The sequence below is a fragment of the Myxocyprinus asiaticus genome, chromosome 46, assembly GCF_019703515.2.
Source record: "Myxocyprinus asiaticus isolate MX2 ecotype Aquarium Trade chromosome 46, UBuf_Myxa_2, whole genome shotgun sequence".
Taxonomy (NCBI): Eukaryota; Metazoa; Chordata; class Actinopteri; order Cypriniformes; family Catostomidae; genus Myxocyprinus; species Myxocyprinus asiaticus.
Genome location: NC_059389.1, coordinates 29,584,289 through 29,597,447, shown reverse-complemented (window position 1 = coordinate 29,597,447; position 13,159 = coordinate 29,584,289). Strand labels below are relative to the sequence as shown.

Here is a 13,159-nt window from a genome sequence, read left to right as displayed (position 1 = left end):
TTTGGGCAAGTGACAATGAAGTCAGTTCCCCTCATGTTCACACAGGTGTCCTAGCAGATGAACCACAGGTGGAGTTCAGCACATTGACCATCAACATGAGACACTTACGTTTGACAGAATGTCCAAAAGCTTCACATGCAGCTATTTTTATGAATGTTCCTTGTAATAAAACCCATTTCAAAGCGGCTTCCAAGTAACTGTAATGCCACTTCTAATGATCTAAAACAAATTCATGTGAGTTTTAGACATACAGTAACCAAAACATGTATGGTCTGGTTAAACTGATGCCACAAAACTTAATTGCATAAAGCAAGATTTGCACTGGAAGCGCAAGATATGGTGCACAATTGCTCTATAATGGTATTTTATAATTTTCTGTTTGCCTAAAATTGTATTATTAATAGATATAAAGTGTTTGAATGAATTAATATGAATTTTATTCCTTACTCGTAAACTTACTTACTTATCCAATTTTGTTAATGCACTAATTCTGAGCATAATTTTTGTGCCAGCGCAAAGCGCAAGTGGCCGCGGGTCGGAGTGTTTGTGGCTATCTATAGGTGAATGCACACAAACTGTAGGTGTATTGTATGTTAATGAAGTGGCGCAAAGCTCAATTTACAATTTTTCTGAGAAATAGGTCACTGCGTTAAGACGTTTGAGAACCATGTCTAATTTTGGCGCAAAGTCTAAAATCAGTACGATTAATAATAATAATAATAATAATAATAATAAATATAGCTGCAAGTGGCAAACAAGCACACATGTATTGTATTCACAGTAGCACCATATTTGGTTTTTGACAAGATGAAAACAATAGTGTGAGTTACAGTTTCTTCAATGGGTTTTTCATTGAAAAAAGAATCTTTACACATAAAAACAATGTAAAAAAAAATCTGTTGACAAAAAACTCATTAAAGCACTAGTTGCAAATATAAGATGTGAACTAAGACCTTTATATGGCTTCATACAGCGCATGCAGTCAAAGAGACTATAAGTCTATACCTCGTTTTCATTCCCATCAAAAATCTAATATACCGCTACTGTGAGTAAGGTATATGGCTAATACAGGCTATTAGGTCATCATCTGGCAAATTAGATCATTGCAGTTAGTACATTATTTTTTCAGATTTTTCTGATTCACAACGAGTGACTGTAGCTAGATCTTATTTATGTTATCATTTATGTACACATTAGCAATGTTTCCATCCAAAAAAAATGTTTATGCTTTTTTGGGATATTGCATAGAAACTGCTGGATGGAAACACGAAGATGTGAATAAATCTCCAAAATGTGCATAAAATTTATACGCTCGCTTGAGGTGGATAAATTTTTCATTCGATGAGAAGAAATGCGCATAAACTATGATGGAAACACATTTACCAAATAAGCTCATATTGAATTTGTAAGGAATGTCACTGAATAACTCATTCATTACTGAACTAATGTTGCTCTGGTCATCCTGAAATAACGGTGTCTAGAAAATTCAAAGTCTACAAAGAGTTTGCAGAGCAAATAAGTCGAAAACAAACTTGAACTGTACGGAACAGAAGATTTATTGACAATTTTGAAAAATATCTTACAGATCCGTATGGTATGAACGCACATATATAGTGCTCAGAAGTGTGTGTTACGTGCTGTCACTACCAAACCTGAGACAAAGTTCTTCACAGTGTTTTGTCTGTGTGCTCTAAACCACCAGTATTTTATTAATAAACATTCACAGTGGCTACAGTTTCTCCGGAAGTGACGAGTTCATCCTTTTGAACACCCTTTATTAGGCTTTATTCGCACATTGTTTTTGCAATAATATGGTTTTTCGCTTAAATTAAATTTGCAACTTGGATGGAAACATAACTATTGTAACATTAAACAAAAGCAGAGTAAAGGGATATCTTTGAAAGGTTTATAGACTCTCAAGGATTACTTATCTTATGGCTGCCTCTTGTTGACAAAATTGGTACTACATCCTGCATCTGCCCATCACTGTTGAATTATTAGATAATTTTAAAGTGTTGCTGAAAACAGAAATTGATTAAATTTGTCATGTCATCAAACTTTCCTGGTGAGCATGACAAAAAAAACAAAATTTGACAGAATAGTGGATGTGGATGCTGTGGACAGATTTGTTTTGTTGTCAAATTTCTATTAAGTTAAGTTATAGCATCTCCTACCATCATAAATGTATGAAATTTTGCACATGACAGGCATCCAACCCGCAAAGCAGAAAATCAAAGTATACCCAGGCCTTAACTCAAACCCTAACCCTAACAGAAACCCTAACTGCCTTAATCACAGTTGGACAAATAGGATTTTTGTAAGGTATTGCGCTCCCTAGCATCACAAATTGGTGATGAAAAAACCATTACCCTAACCCTAACTGCCTTGTATCACAAATAGGATTTTCTTAAGTTATAGCACCACCTAGCATCACAAATGTATTACATTTTGCACATGACAGGTGCGATCTGACCCGGAAAGCAGAAAAACGAAGTAGACCCAGGCCTTTACCCAAACCCTAACCCTAACTGCCTTAATCACATTAGGACAAATAGGATTTTTTTAAGTTATAGCTCCACCTAGCATCACAAATTTATGACATTTTGCACACAACCTCAGAATGTTCTGTTGTCCATGTGCTTTAAGTTTTATAAATTTTTAGTATTTCGCTCAAAAGATATAGGCCAGTTTGTAATTAGAGGCTACACACAAAAATGTATTTGCTTATGTCTTCTGAACGATTTAAAATATCACAATTCTTTTGATAACTTTTTGTCAGGAGGGTCTCTAGATGATGTATACATTTCATGCGAATCAGAGAAAAATATACATGATAAAAAAGTTTTCTTGCGGAAATGAAAAGCCATGTGACCATATCACTGGGGGGCACTGAAGGATTTAGAAAAACTACAAAATTGTATTCTAGCCTATACTGTATTGGAGTTATTAGCAAAAATGTGAATTAGCTTATTATAGTGGCACATTGCGGCTGATTCTAACAAAATGCTATACACAGCTTCATGTGCAGACCCTTCTTGTGTATAGTAAGTTTCATGACTATCGGTCATTCACAATTCAAGTTATTAGGTGCTGAAATTTGATTGGGTGCTGGCAGCCATTTTTTGTTGATTTGAAGAATCAATATGTTAAAGATATTTTAGCACTTGAACCAAAGAAGGTGCATATTTAATTTGAACTTTGTCGATCAAATGGCTGCAGTGTTATAACAGTATTTTAGTTGTAGCACCCCCTATGGGCAGAATTGAACGAAAATTTGCGTGCATCCTCAACATGACCCGTTGACTGTGTGTACCGGGTTTTCTGTAGTCTGGCCATTGATTAATGAATCAAAATACATTCTACCAAAGTAATTGTATCACTTATATCTTTGGGACGATTTGACGTATCGAAATTCTTTTGATACATTTTTGTCGTGAGGGTCTAAAGATGATGTATACCAAATTTAGTGCGGACAAATGGCTTAGGAAGAGTTCGAAAAAGTAGGTTCTTTGGAAAATTCAAAATGGCGAAAATATTTTATAGATGTAAATGAAATCAGAGATATAATTTTTTAAAGCTTGACTCACGGAATCAGGGGACAAAAGAATTTTGATTCTAGCCCTTACAGTTGCTGAGTTATTACCGAAAACGCAACAGTGCTTATTATAGCACCACCTAGGATCTGGTGGGTATGTGTGTATGCTAGTGTTTCCTGCACCTCTATTCAGCAGTGGCGCTTCGCCGCTACTCAATCTCCAGTGCCATGGCAAGAAATTGATACTCAAGTTGTGAGCTTGCAGTCTGAATTCAATGTAATGAGATAAAAAGAACGCGTTCCGCAAAATAATGCAAAAGCAACGCGTCTTTCTATTGCATTGTGTAGGGCTGAATGATCCATCGAAATAAAATCGAAATCAAGATATGACCTTATGAATATTAAACTGCAAAGGGCTGTGATCTAATCAAGCAAACAGTCTGCACGCGCTGCTCTGCGGAGCTCTGTTCTGAGCGCACATGAGGTGGTTCTGTTGGTGCTTCCTCCACGAATCTCATCTCATGCACAGAATAACGGATGTGTTGCATTCAATTGTATTTAAAGTGCTCTAAGTTTACTTTAATTGGCCACTACAAGTTACTATACAATTACAAATCGAAAATCTCATAACTCATATCTCATATATCTCATTTATTAAATTTTTTTGTGGACAGAAGTGGAGATGAGAGCATTTTACCATAGTGGAATTCACAGGCACTCATATAAAGGCTTTTGTTAACGCGACTTCACACAGAAACGTTTTTTTTTTTTAACAAGATCCCAAAGCAATGCCATGTACAAATTAAGAAAGTATTTGAGAAATATTACTTGGATAATAATAATAGGGTTGTTGTTATTAGTTATTATAATACATTTGTAATTAGGGCTCGACATTAATGCTTGTTTTTTATTTCGGCCGGACATATAGCCTGATTAAAACTTCAATAACAAAAAAAATATCCAGCTATATTTGTGATATTGTTTAGGCCTGTGCCACATATTACAAAGTTAATATTCTTAATAATAATCCAGAATGCATAACTGTAGAATTCGCTAGCGATCGGCTTATGTGTGTGTGCGTGTATGTTTCAAGATTGCTTGTGGTGATGCCTATAAGCACCTGAATGGTAAAATACATTTCAAAATTCCACCAAAATGCCCATCTTGGTGAGGTATTCATGTAAACACATGAGTTACTGTATGTCTAAAGTGAACGCAAACAGTGGGGAAAAAACGGATTTGTATCAAACTGTCGGACTTGTAAGTGTAAATATAAGCTAATAGACCTGCTGCTGTCTGTGTGTCATTATATTAATCAAACAACCATAACAAGAAAATGAGAAAACCACTCACTGCTCTTGACTGGTTAGCTTTAGACAATACTCGCTGAACTACCCATGCCCCCTGTATTAAGTACCTATTAAAACCTCTTTTGTGAAACATCAGTAAACATAAAATCAAACAGCAACAAAAGGGAAAAACTAACACTATGTTACGTAAAATGGAAGACAAGGATAACATGCACGTACTGTATTTTTAATTTTAGGAGAATTGTTGTCATTTATGAAGAGGGCTTATATTTTAGGACTGTTGGATGAATTTGGATAACAGTAATCTGATTATACACATTTTAAAATGTTGTGTAATCCAGTTATGAGTAAATAGATTGTTTTGTAATCTGATAATGTAGTCCATATTACATGTAGTCTGCTACTATCAAACACTGCGTACAGTAGTATGAATAGTTACATCATTGTTTGGCTCAGTGGCAATGTGGGCGGTCCTGAGAGAGCTCTGGCCGAGCATGGGAACCATTTCAGTTGAGAAGTGGGATCTATTACCATGTGTTCATTATTGTTACTAACTGAACAGAATGCTAATTTGAACAGTAGCTACATAAATAATTCATACATGGTATGATATGGCACAGCAATTGTAAATTTACATTACCATTCAAAAGTTTGGGATTACTTAAAAATGTTTATGTTTTTGAAAGGTTTCTCCAAGATTGCCTAAAATTTATCAAGGATTACATACTGTACTTATAATGTCACAAATGACTATTTCTACTGCAATTAAATGCTGTAAATTCTTCACACGTTCTGTTCATCCAATAAACTAATTGCTCCCCAATAGCTTAACACATCAAACTTAGATGAATCTATCCATAATACTCCTTTCTAATCGTTAATTGCCCAATACAGTATGTATGGGTTCTTTGGTGTTCTTCTCACTTTTATCATCATTTGTGTAACTCAGATAGAGTAAACTATTTTGCATCACAGTTTTTGCTGAAAAAGTTATGGCAAGGTTCCTTAGGTAGTTGCCAAACTTTAAATTTTCCCTTTCTTCATCATGAATAATGTCCTTCCTACCACAGGAAGTACTATGGAGAGAAGATCAGCATCTACTTTGCATGGCTGGGTTATTATACAGAGATGCTGTTCTACGCTGCAATTGTTGGTCTGTTCTGCTTCATCTATGGTTGGGCCACCTTTGATGACAACATCTGGAGGTGAGAATAAAACCAGAAACATATTCTATGCACGTATGCAAATGCACGAGAATGCTTGTCCAGGGCAGTACAAGCGCACAGTCCCATTGTGTAGGGGCGGGCGATGTTCTAGATAAATCGATATACTCATATACGGCACAATCGGTAGGAAGTAGCGTTTCTATCGCGTTTATGCAAAATGGTAGCTAATGCATCTTTCAGTCAGAGATTGTACTGCAAGTAATCATTATATTATAATTAATATATGATATTATTTTTATCTGTCATTAGTTACTTTTGTGTTAGTTACCCATTACTGTGGCTGTAACAAATTTCAATTGAGCGCAACAGTCTGGTTCCGATTTTTAACGATAACTTATAAACCTTTAAAGTCAGACCTACTGTGACTTCCGAGGTTGTTAATGGATGGTACTGTACATTCTTCTGTTGAAGCCATCAGTCCATGTTATTTCAACGTCATTGTTTAAAAATCTCGCTTAATACTGGAAAGTAAAGAGAAAAACTCCACTCATCAGAGAATAGTGGCAAACCAACCGCAGTTAATAATGGATCAGCATATATTTGCAGATATATGAATATTTTGCTGTAATATATAAATATATTGTTTCCATACTTATAATGAACTTTCAATTAATAGTTTTACATTTTCCCATTTCCCATAATTTGATTGTCAATTGCAGTGCTTCATGGGATTGTAGTTCATTCCCTCATTAAAGACGTTAAATACACAGTCTTGAACAAATACTTTTTTGCAAATCAAAGTTTGTAATGCTGTGATTCACCTCGGAGCTGGTGTCTCTATAAAATTACATAATAATTTATGAGGTGAACAACTTTGTCCATACGCCCAGTATACAAGACAACAGCGGCCCTGGGCCTGGGTAGCTCAGTGGTAAAAGACGCTGGCTACCACCCCTGGAGCTCGCTAGTTTGGCATGCTGAGTGACTCCAGCTAGGTCTCCTAAGCAACCAATTTGGCTCGGTTGCTAGGGATGGTAGAGTCACATGGGGTAACCTCCTTGTGGTCGCTATAATGTGGTGCGTTCTCGGTGGGGAACGTGGTGAGTTGAGCGCGGATGCCGTGGTGGATGGCGTGAAGCCTCCACACGCACTATGTCTCTGTGGCAACGTGCTCAACAAGCCATGTGATAAGATGCGCGGGTTGATGGTCTCATATGCGGAGGCAACTGGGATGCATCCCCCGCCACCCGGATTGAGGTGAATCACTACGCAACCCTGAGGACTTAAAAGCGCACTGGGAATTGGGCATTCCAAATTGGGTGAAAAAAAAATAAATAGAGAGAACAGCGCCCCCTGTGGTAATGTCAAGACACTTACTTGCACTTGTTATGAATTGTACTCTGATCGCAGTGACGTGTGAAATAATTTTGCATATCTAGAAGGATTCAGATTTTGTTTGGGGTCTAAGACACCTGTTGAGTTCAGTGAATGTGAGTCTGTGTTCACACAAACAGTTCTGGTTTTTATTGTTTCTCTGCATAAGTAAGGAGATCTGTAATGAGACCATCGGTGGGCAGATCGTCATGTGTCCTCTCTGTGACAAGAAATGTGGCTACTGGAAACTCAACTCAACCTGTAGCTCCTCATGGGTTAGTGAAGAATATTATATGGATACCAGAAATGAGAGTCTTTGCATATTTATTTATGTAAATTATACCTTTTCTTCTAATTGCCTTTTAGCAATCGTATCTGTTTGACAACACAGCTACGGTGTTCTTTGCGATATTCATGGGAATATGGGGTGAGTAAAGTTAGTTTCTTAACCATTTTAGTGCAACCTAGGGCTGTCACGATTATGAAATTTGGCTGACGATTAACTGTCATACAAATAATTTTGATTATGACTAGGGCTGTCCACTTAACACTTTAATTCAGTGCGATTAATTATATTAAAAAATAACGTGTTAAAAAAATTTACACAATTAATCGTGTCTTCGTAATAAGAAAGATTCCTGAGAAATTCAAGCTTGAAGTACCACCTGTTTTATCCAGGGGGCAGTAAGCGAAACTTCAGCTGTGTAGGCAATGCACGGCTTATGCGGAGAACAAACCAACCCTTCAGCAGACAGCACAACATGAGGACACGTTCTTGAATTCAAAACATAGCTTGATGAAGCTCAAATCCGAATTTAGGGATCTCAAGGTGTGTTTTTCGAAATACGGAACTATGTTTAACTTGACACAGCGACCTGAAAATAGTGTGTTTATGACAGAAACATCCGTCTGACACAGGTGTACATATATATATATATATAGTGCTGTGAAAAAGTATTTTTCAGTATCCTGATTTCTTCTATTTTTGTGTATTTTTCATATTGATCTTCAAACGAGATATAACATAAAACAAAGGCAACCTGTGTAAACACAAAATACAGTTTTAAAATATATAGTTTTTTTTTTATTGAAGCAAAACACCTATATCACCCATTTGAAAAACTAACTGCCCCCTTAAAATTAATAGCTGGTTGTGCCAAACGCTTCCGATAACTGGAGATCAGTCTTTCACAACACTGTGGGGGAATTTTGGCCCACTCTTCTTTGCAGAACTGCTTTAGTTCAGCCACATTGGAGGGTTTCGAGAATGAACTGCCCGTTTAAGGTCCTGCCACAGCATCTCAATCGTGTTCAAGCCATGACTTTGACTAGGCCACTCCAAGCTCTGGAAAAAATTAAGAGACCACTGTAAAATTATCAGTTTCTCTGGATTTACTATTTATAGGTATGTGTTTGAGTAAAATGAACATTTTTGTTTTATTCAATAAAGTACTGACAACATTTCTCCCAAATTCAAAATAAAAATATTGTCATTTAGAGCATTTATTTGCAGAAAATGACAACTGGTTTTCAAACCTCGAATAATGCAAAGAAAACAAGTTCATATTTAGTTCAAGTTCAATTTTAAACAACACAATACTAATGTTTTAACTTAGGAAGAGTTCAGAAATCAATATTTGGTGGAATAACCCTGATTTCAATCCCAGCTTTCATGTGTTTTGGCATGCTCTCTACCAGTCTTTCACATTGCTGTTGGGTGACTTTATGCCACTCCTGGCGCACAAATTCAAGCAGCTCGGCATTGTTTGATGGCCTGTGGCCATCCATCTTCCTCTTCATCACATTCTAGAGGTTTTCAATGGGGTCCAGGTCTGGAGATTGGGCTGGCCATGACAGGGTCTTGATCCGGTGGTCCTCCATCCACACCTTGATTGACCTGGCTGTTTGGCATGGAGCGTTGTTCTGCTGAAAAAACCAATCCTCAGAGTTGGGGAACATTGTCACAGCAGAAGGAAGCAAGTTTTCTTCCAGGATAACCTTGTACATGGCTTGATTCATGCGTCCTTCACAAAGATGAATCTGCCTGATTCCAGCCTTGCTGAAGCACCCATAGATCATCGCCGATCCTCCACCTGGTCGTCTGATGGTTAGACGGAGTCCTGGAGAGGCCTTCAAGCCACAGTGTCTCGCACCTGCTGTGAAATTTGGATCGGTCCTAAGTTAAAACATTAGTATTGTGTTGTTTAAAAATGAATATGAACTTGTTTTCTTTGCATTATTCGAGGTCTGAAAACACTGCATCTTATTTATAATAATAATTGTGTATATATATATATATATATATATATATATATATATATATACAGTGGCATGCAAAAGTTTGGGCACCCCTGATCAAAAGTTCTGTTGCCGTTAATAGCTAAGTGAGCAAAAGATGGCCTGATTTCCAAAAGGCTTAAAGTTAAAGATGACACATTTCTTTAATATTTTAAGCAATTTTACTTTTTTTATATTCATCTTTTACAGTTTCAAAATAACAAAAAAGAAAAGGGCCTGAAGCAAAAGTTTGGGCACCCTGCATGGTCAGTTCTTAGTAACACCCCCTGGCAAGTATCACAGCTTGTAAAAGCTTTTGTAGCCAGCGAAGTGTCTTTCAGTTTTTGTTTGGGAGATCTTCGCCCATTCTTCCTTGCAAAAGGCTTCTAGTTCTGTGAGATTCTTGGGCCGTCTTGCATGCATTGCTCTTTTGAGATCTATCCACAGATTTTCGATGATGTTTAGGTCGGGGGACTGTGAGGGCCATGGCAAAACCTTCAGCTTGCGCCTCTTGAGGTAGTCCATTGTGGATTTTGAGGTGTGTTTAGGATCATTATCCTGTTGTAGAAGCAATCCTCTTTTCATCTTCAGCTTTTTGACAGATGGTGTGATGTTTGCTTCCAGAATTTGCTGGTATTTATTTTAATCCATTCTTTCCTCTACCAGTGAAATGTTCCCCTGTGCCACTGGCATCAACACAAGCCCAAAGCATGATCGATCCACCCCCGTGCTAAACAGTTGGAGAGGTGTTCTTTTCATGAAATTCTACACCCTTTTTTCTCTCCAAACATACCTTTGCTCATTCATCAGTCTGCAGGACTTGTTTCCAAAATGCATCTGGCTTGTTTAGATGCTCATTTGCAAATTTCTGATGCTGACATTTGAGGTGAGGATGCAGGAAATGTCATGACTCTTCCATGAAGGTCATATTTGTGCAGGTGTTGCTGCACAGTAGAACAGTACACCACTACTCCAGAGTCTGCTAAATCTTCCTTACAGTCTTTTGCAGTCAAACAGGGGTTTTGACTTGCTTTTCTAGCAATCCTACGAGGAGTTCTCTCTGAAAGTTTTCTTGGTCTTCCGGACCTCAACTTGAACTGCACCGTTCCTGTTAACTGCCATTTCTTAATTACATTATGAACTGAGGAAACGGCTACCTGAAAACGCTTTGCTATCTTCTTATAGCCTTCTCCTGTTTTGTGGGCATCAATTATTTTAATTTTCAGAGTGCTAGGCAGCTGCTTAGAGGAGCCCATGGCTGCTGATTTGAGGAGTCAGAGTATGTATAAAGCTTTGAAATATGCATCACCTGGCCTTTCCAAATGATGATTGTGAACAAGCCATAGCCCTAACAAGCTAATTAAGGTCTGAGACCTTGGTAAAAGTTATCTGAGAGCTCAAATCTCTTGGGATGCTCCTTTCCCTTTTTTCACTCTAAAATTGTACAAAATAAAAATAAAACACTAATATTGCTTAAAATGTTGAAAAGAATGTTTCATCTTTAACTTTATGTCTTTTGGAGATCAGTTCATCTTCTACTCACTTAACTATTCACAGCAACAGAAATTTTGACCAGGGGTGCCCAAACTTTTGCATGCCACTGTATATATATATATATATATATATATATATATATATATATATATATATATATATATATATATATATATATAATTTGTAATTATTTAAATATAACTATTTATAATTATTTCATCATTATATATTGAATTATTGTTATTTGAGGGGCTTTCTCAGCAAATATTTATATATGCGATTAATTCGATGAATTAATCAGCACATCATGTAATTAATTTGATTAAACATTTTCATCGATTGACAGCCCTAATTATGACCATTTATTATTTGTTTTAGGGCTATCAGGATTATGACGATTAATTGTCTTACAAAATGTCACTACTTGAGGTGTATGTGTGCTTCATATACCTTGAGAAGTCATTTCTTCCTTTTTACAGTAACTTGGAATCATAAAATAGGGATTTATTTACTTTCAAATATTATTTTGAGGCTCTCTGATTAAACCCACAAGCCCTTATTACACATGAAGGAAGACATTTAAGATTCTTTGTGTATTTAAAAACGTTTCTTCACTCTATGATCTCCATAGAAATAAAGTGGGTGTCTCCTCTTCTGTGTCTTTCATTAACATTGCGTGTGTGATCCCGCAATGACCAAGAACATTTGCCATTACTCCAACATTAAATTAAAGTGAAACAGGAACGATTTGCATTCACTAACAATTTTACTAACTATCATTGCTTACATTTTTTGTGGAATTTTGGTATGATCGTGACAGGCCTAGTGCAGTTTAATTATACAGGACTTCTTTCCAACTTGTCATATACATAATTAGACAAACATACAATTCCCTGTAAAGCAGCTTCAGGCAAATGGTACTGGGGAGCAGGAGGGTTTCAGAGAGAAAAACTCTCATGTAATGCTGCAGTGAAACCGGCTTAGTTGATTGGCTAACAGATTACCTGTCAAAGGACCTATCAGCTGCACCATATTGAGTTTCATGACTGATCATTTCCACATGAGTTTAGAAAGCGTATGTCCAGGGGTGTTGTATCTAATGAGGTTATTTGTGTACAGGATGCTGATCCTTTCATCTTTGATATAACTGTTTGCAGTATACGAGTTTTAAGCTGTACTGTTTCTGTGGTCTCAGTGACTCTGTTCCTGGAGTTCTGGAAACGTCGTCAGGCGCGGCTGGAGTATGAATGGGATCTAGTGGACTTTGAGGAAGAACAGCAGCAGCTGCAGCTCAGACCAGAGTATGAGACCAAGTGCACGAGCCGACGCCTCAACCACGTCACGCAAGTAAGCATACATCTCTGTTAACGTTTGACCAAATAAGAGGCTTATTCACTTTCTCTGGTAACTTTACAAGCAAAAAATTAAATAAAAAAAATCATAATACTGAATTAATTTATCATATAATGGATATGAATATTGCATTTTCAGTGTTGTATATTATGTTATTGACACTTTTTCCTTTTTATAGATAACTTTCAAAGAACTGTTTGTTCATAAATATTTCTTCATTGGCAGATTTTTTCTTAAATTTTAAGCTTTGCTCTGAATTTAGTTGTCACTCCTTTGTAGGAATTGTTTTTCATTGCTGTTCAATTGTTCTTTTAACAGATAAGTTCGAGTAGCCTCGAAAAAAAGTGGGAAAATGAGAATGAGAAAGCGAAAATGAGTGAATTTGGACAGCTTGTGGATCCTACTGCACATTAAATGATGTTAATGTTACATCCAAAATTACACAAAAAACACTTCTAATTTGATTTTTTCTCACTGAAATGCATTTCCGAAATGTAAAGTTTGATTGTTTTAAAAAAAAAATTACATTTCATGTTTTTTTCAGTTTTTTTTGTTTTTTTTGTTCCTTGTACAAACAGCTAAAGAGATTTAAGTTCGATATGCCAAATCTGATTTTTTTTTTAGGCCTGTGAATAAAGCTTAAGGTCTGT

The 13,159-nt window shown here is 36.6% G+C and overlaps 1 protein-coding gene across 4 annotated transcripts in view; it reads left to right on the top strand.

Moving 5' to 3' along the window:
- LOC127436287 (anoctamin-5-like) overlaps positions 1-13,159 on the top strand; it is a 107,610-nt gene that overhangs the window by 60,798 nt on the left and 33,653 nt on the right. For all 4 annotated transcript variants that reach the window (XM_051690358.1, XM_051690360.1, XM_051690359.1 and 1 more), the window contains 4 exons: positions 5,916-6,050; positions 7,555-7,660; positions 7,752-7,812; positions 12,352-12,503. In XM_051690358.1, coding sequence (XP_051546318.1) covers positions 5,916-6,050; positions 7,555-7,660; positions 7,752-7,812; positions 12,352-12,503 — 454 coding nt within the window. The remainder of the gene's footprint in view (positions 1-5,915; positions 6,051-7,554; positions 7,661-7,751; positions 7,813-12,351; positions 12,504-13,159) is intronic.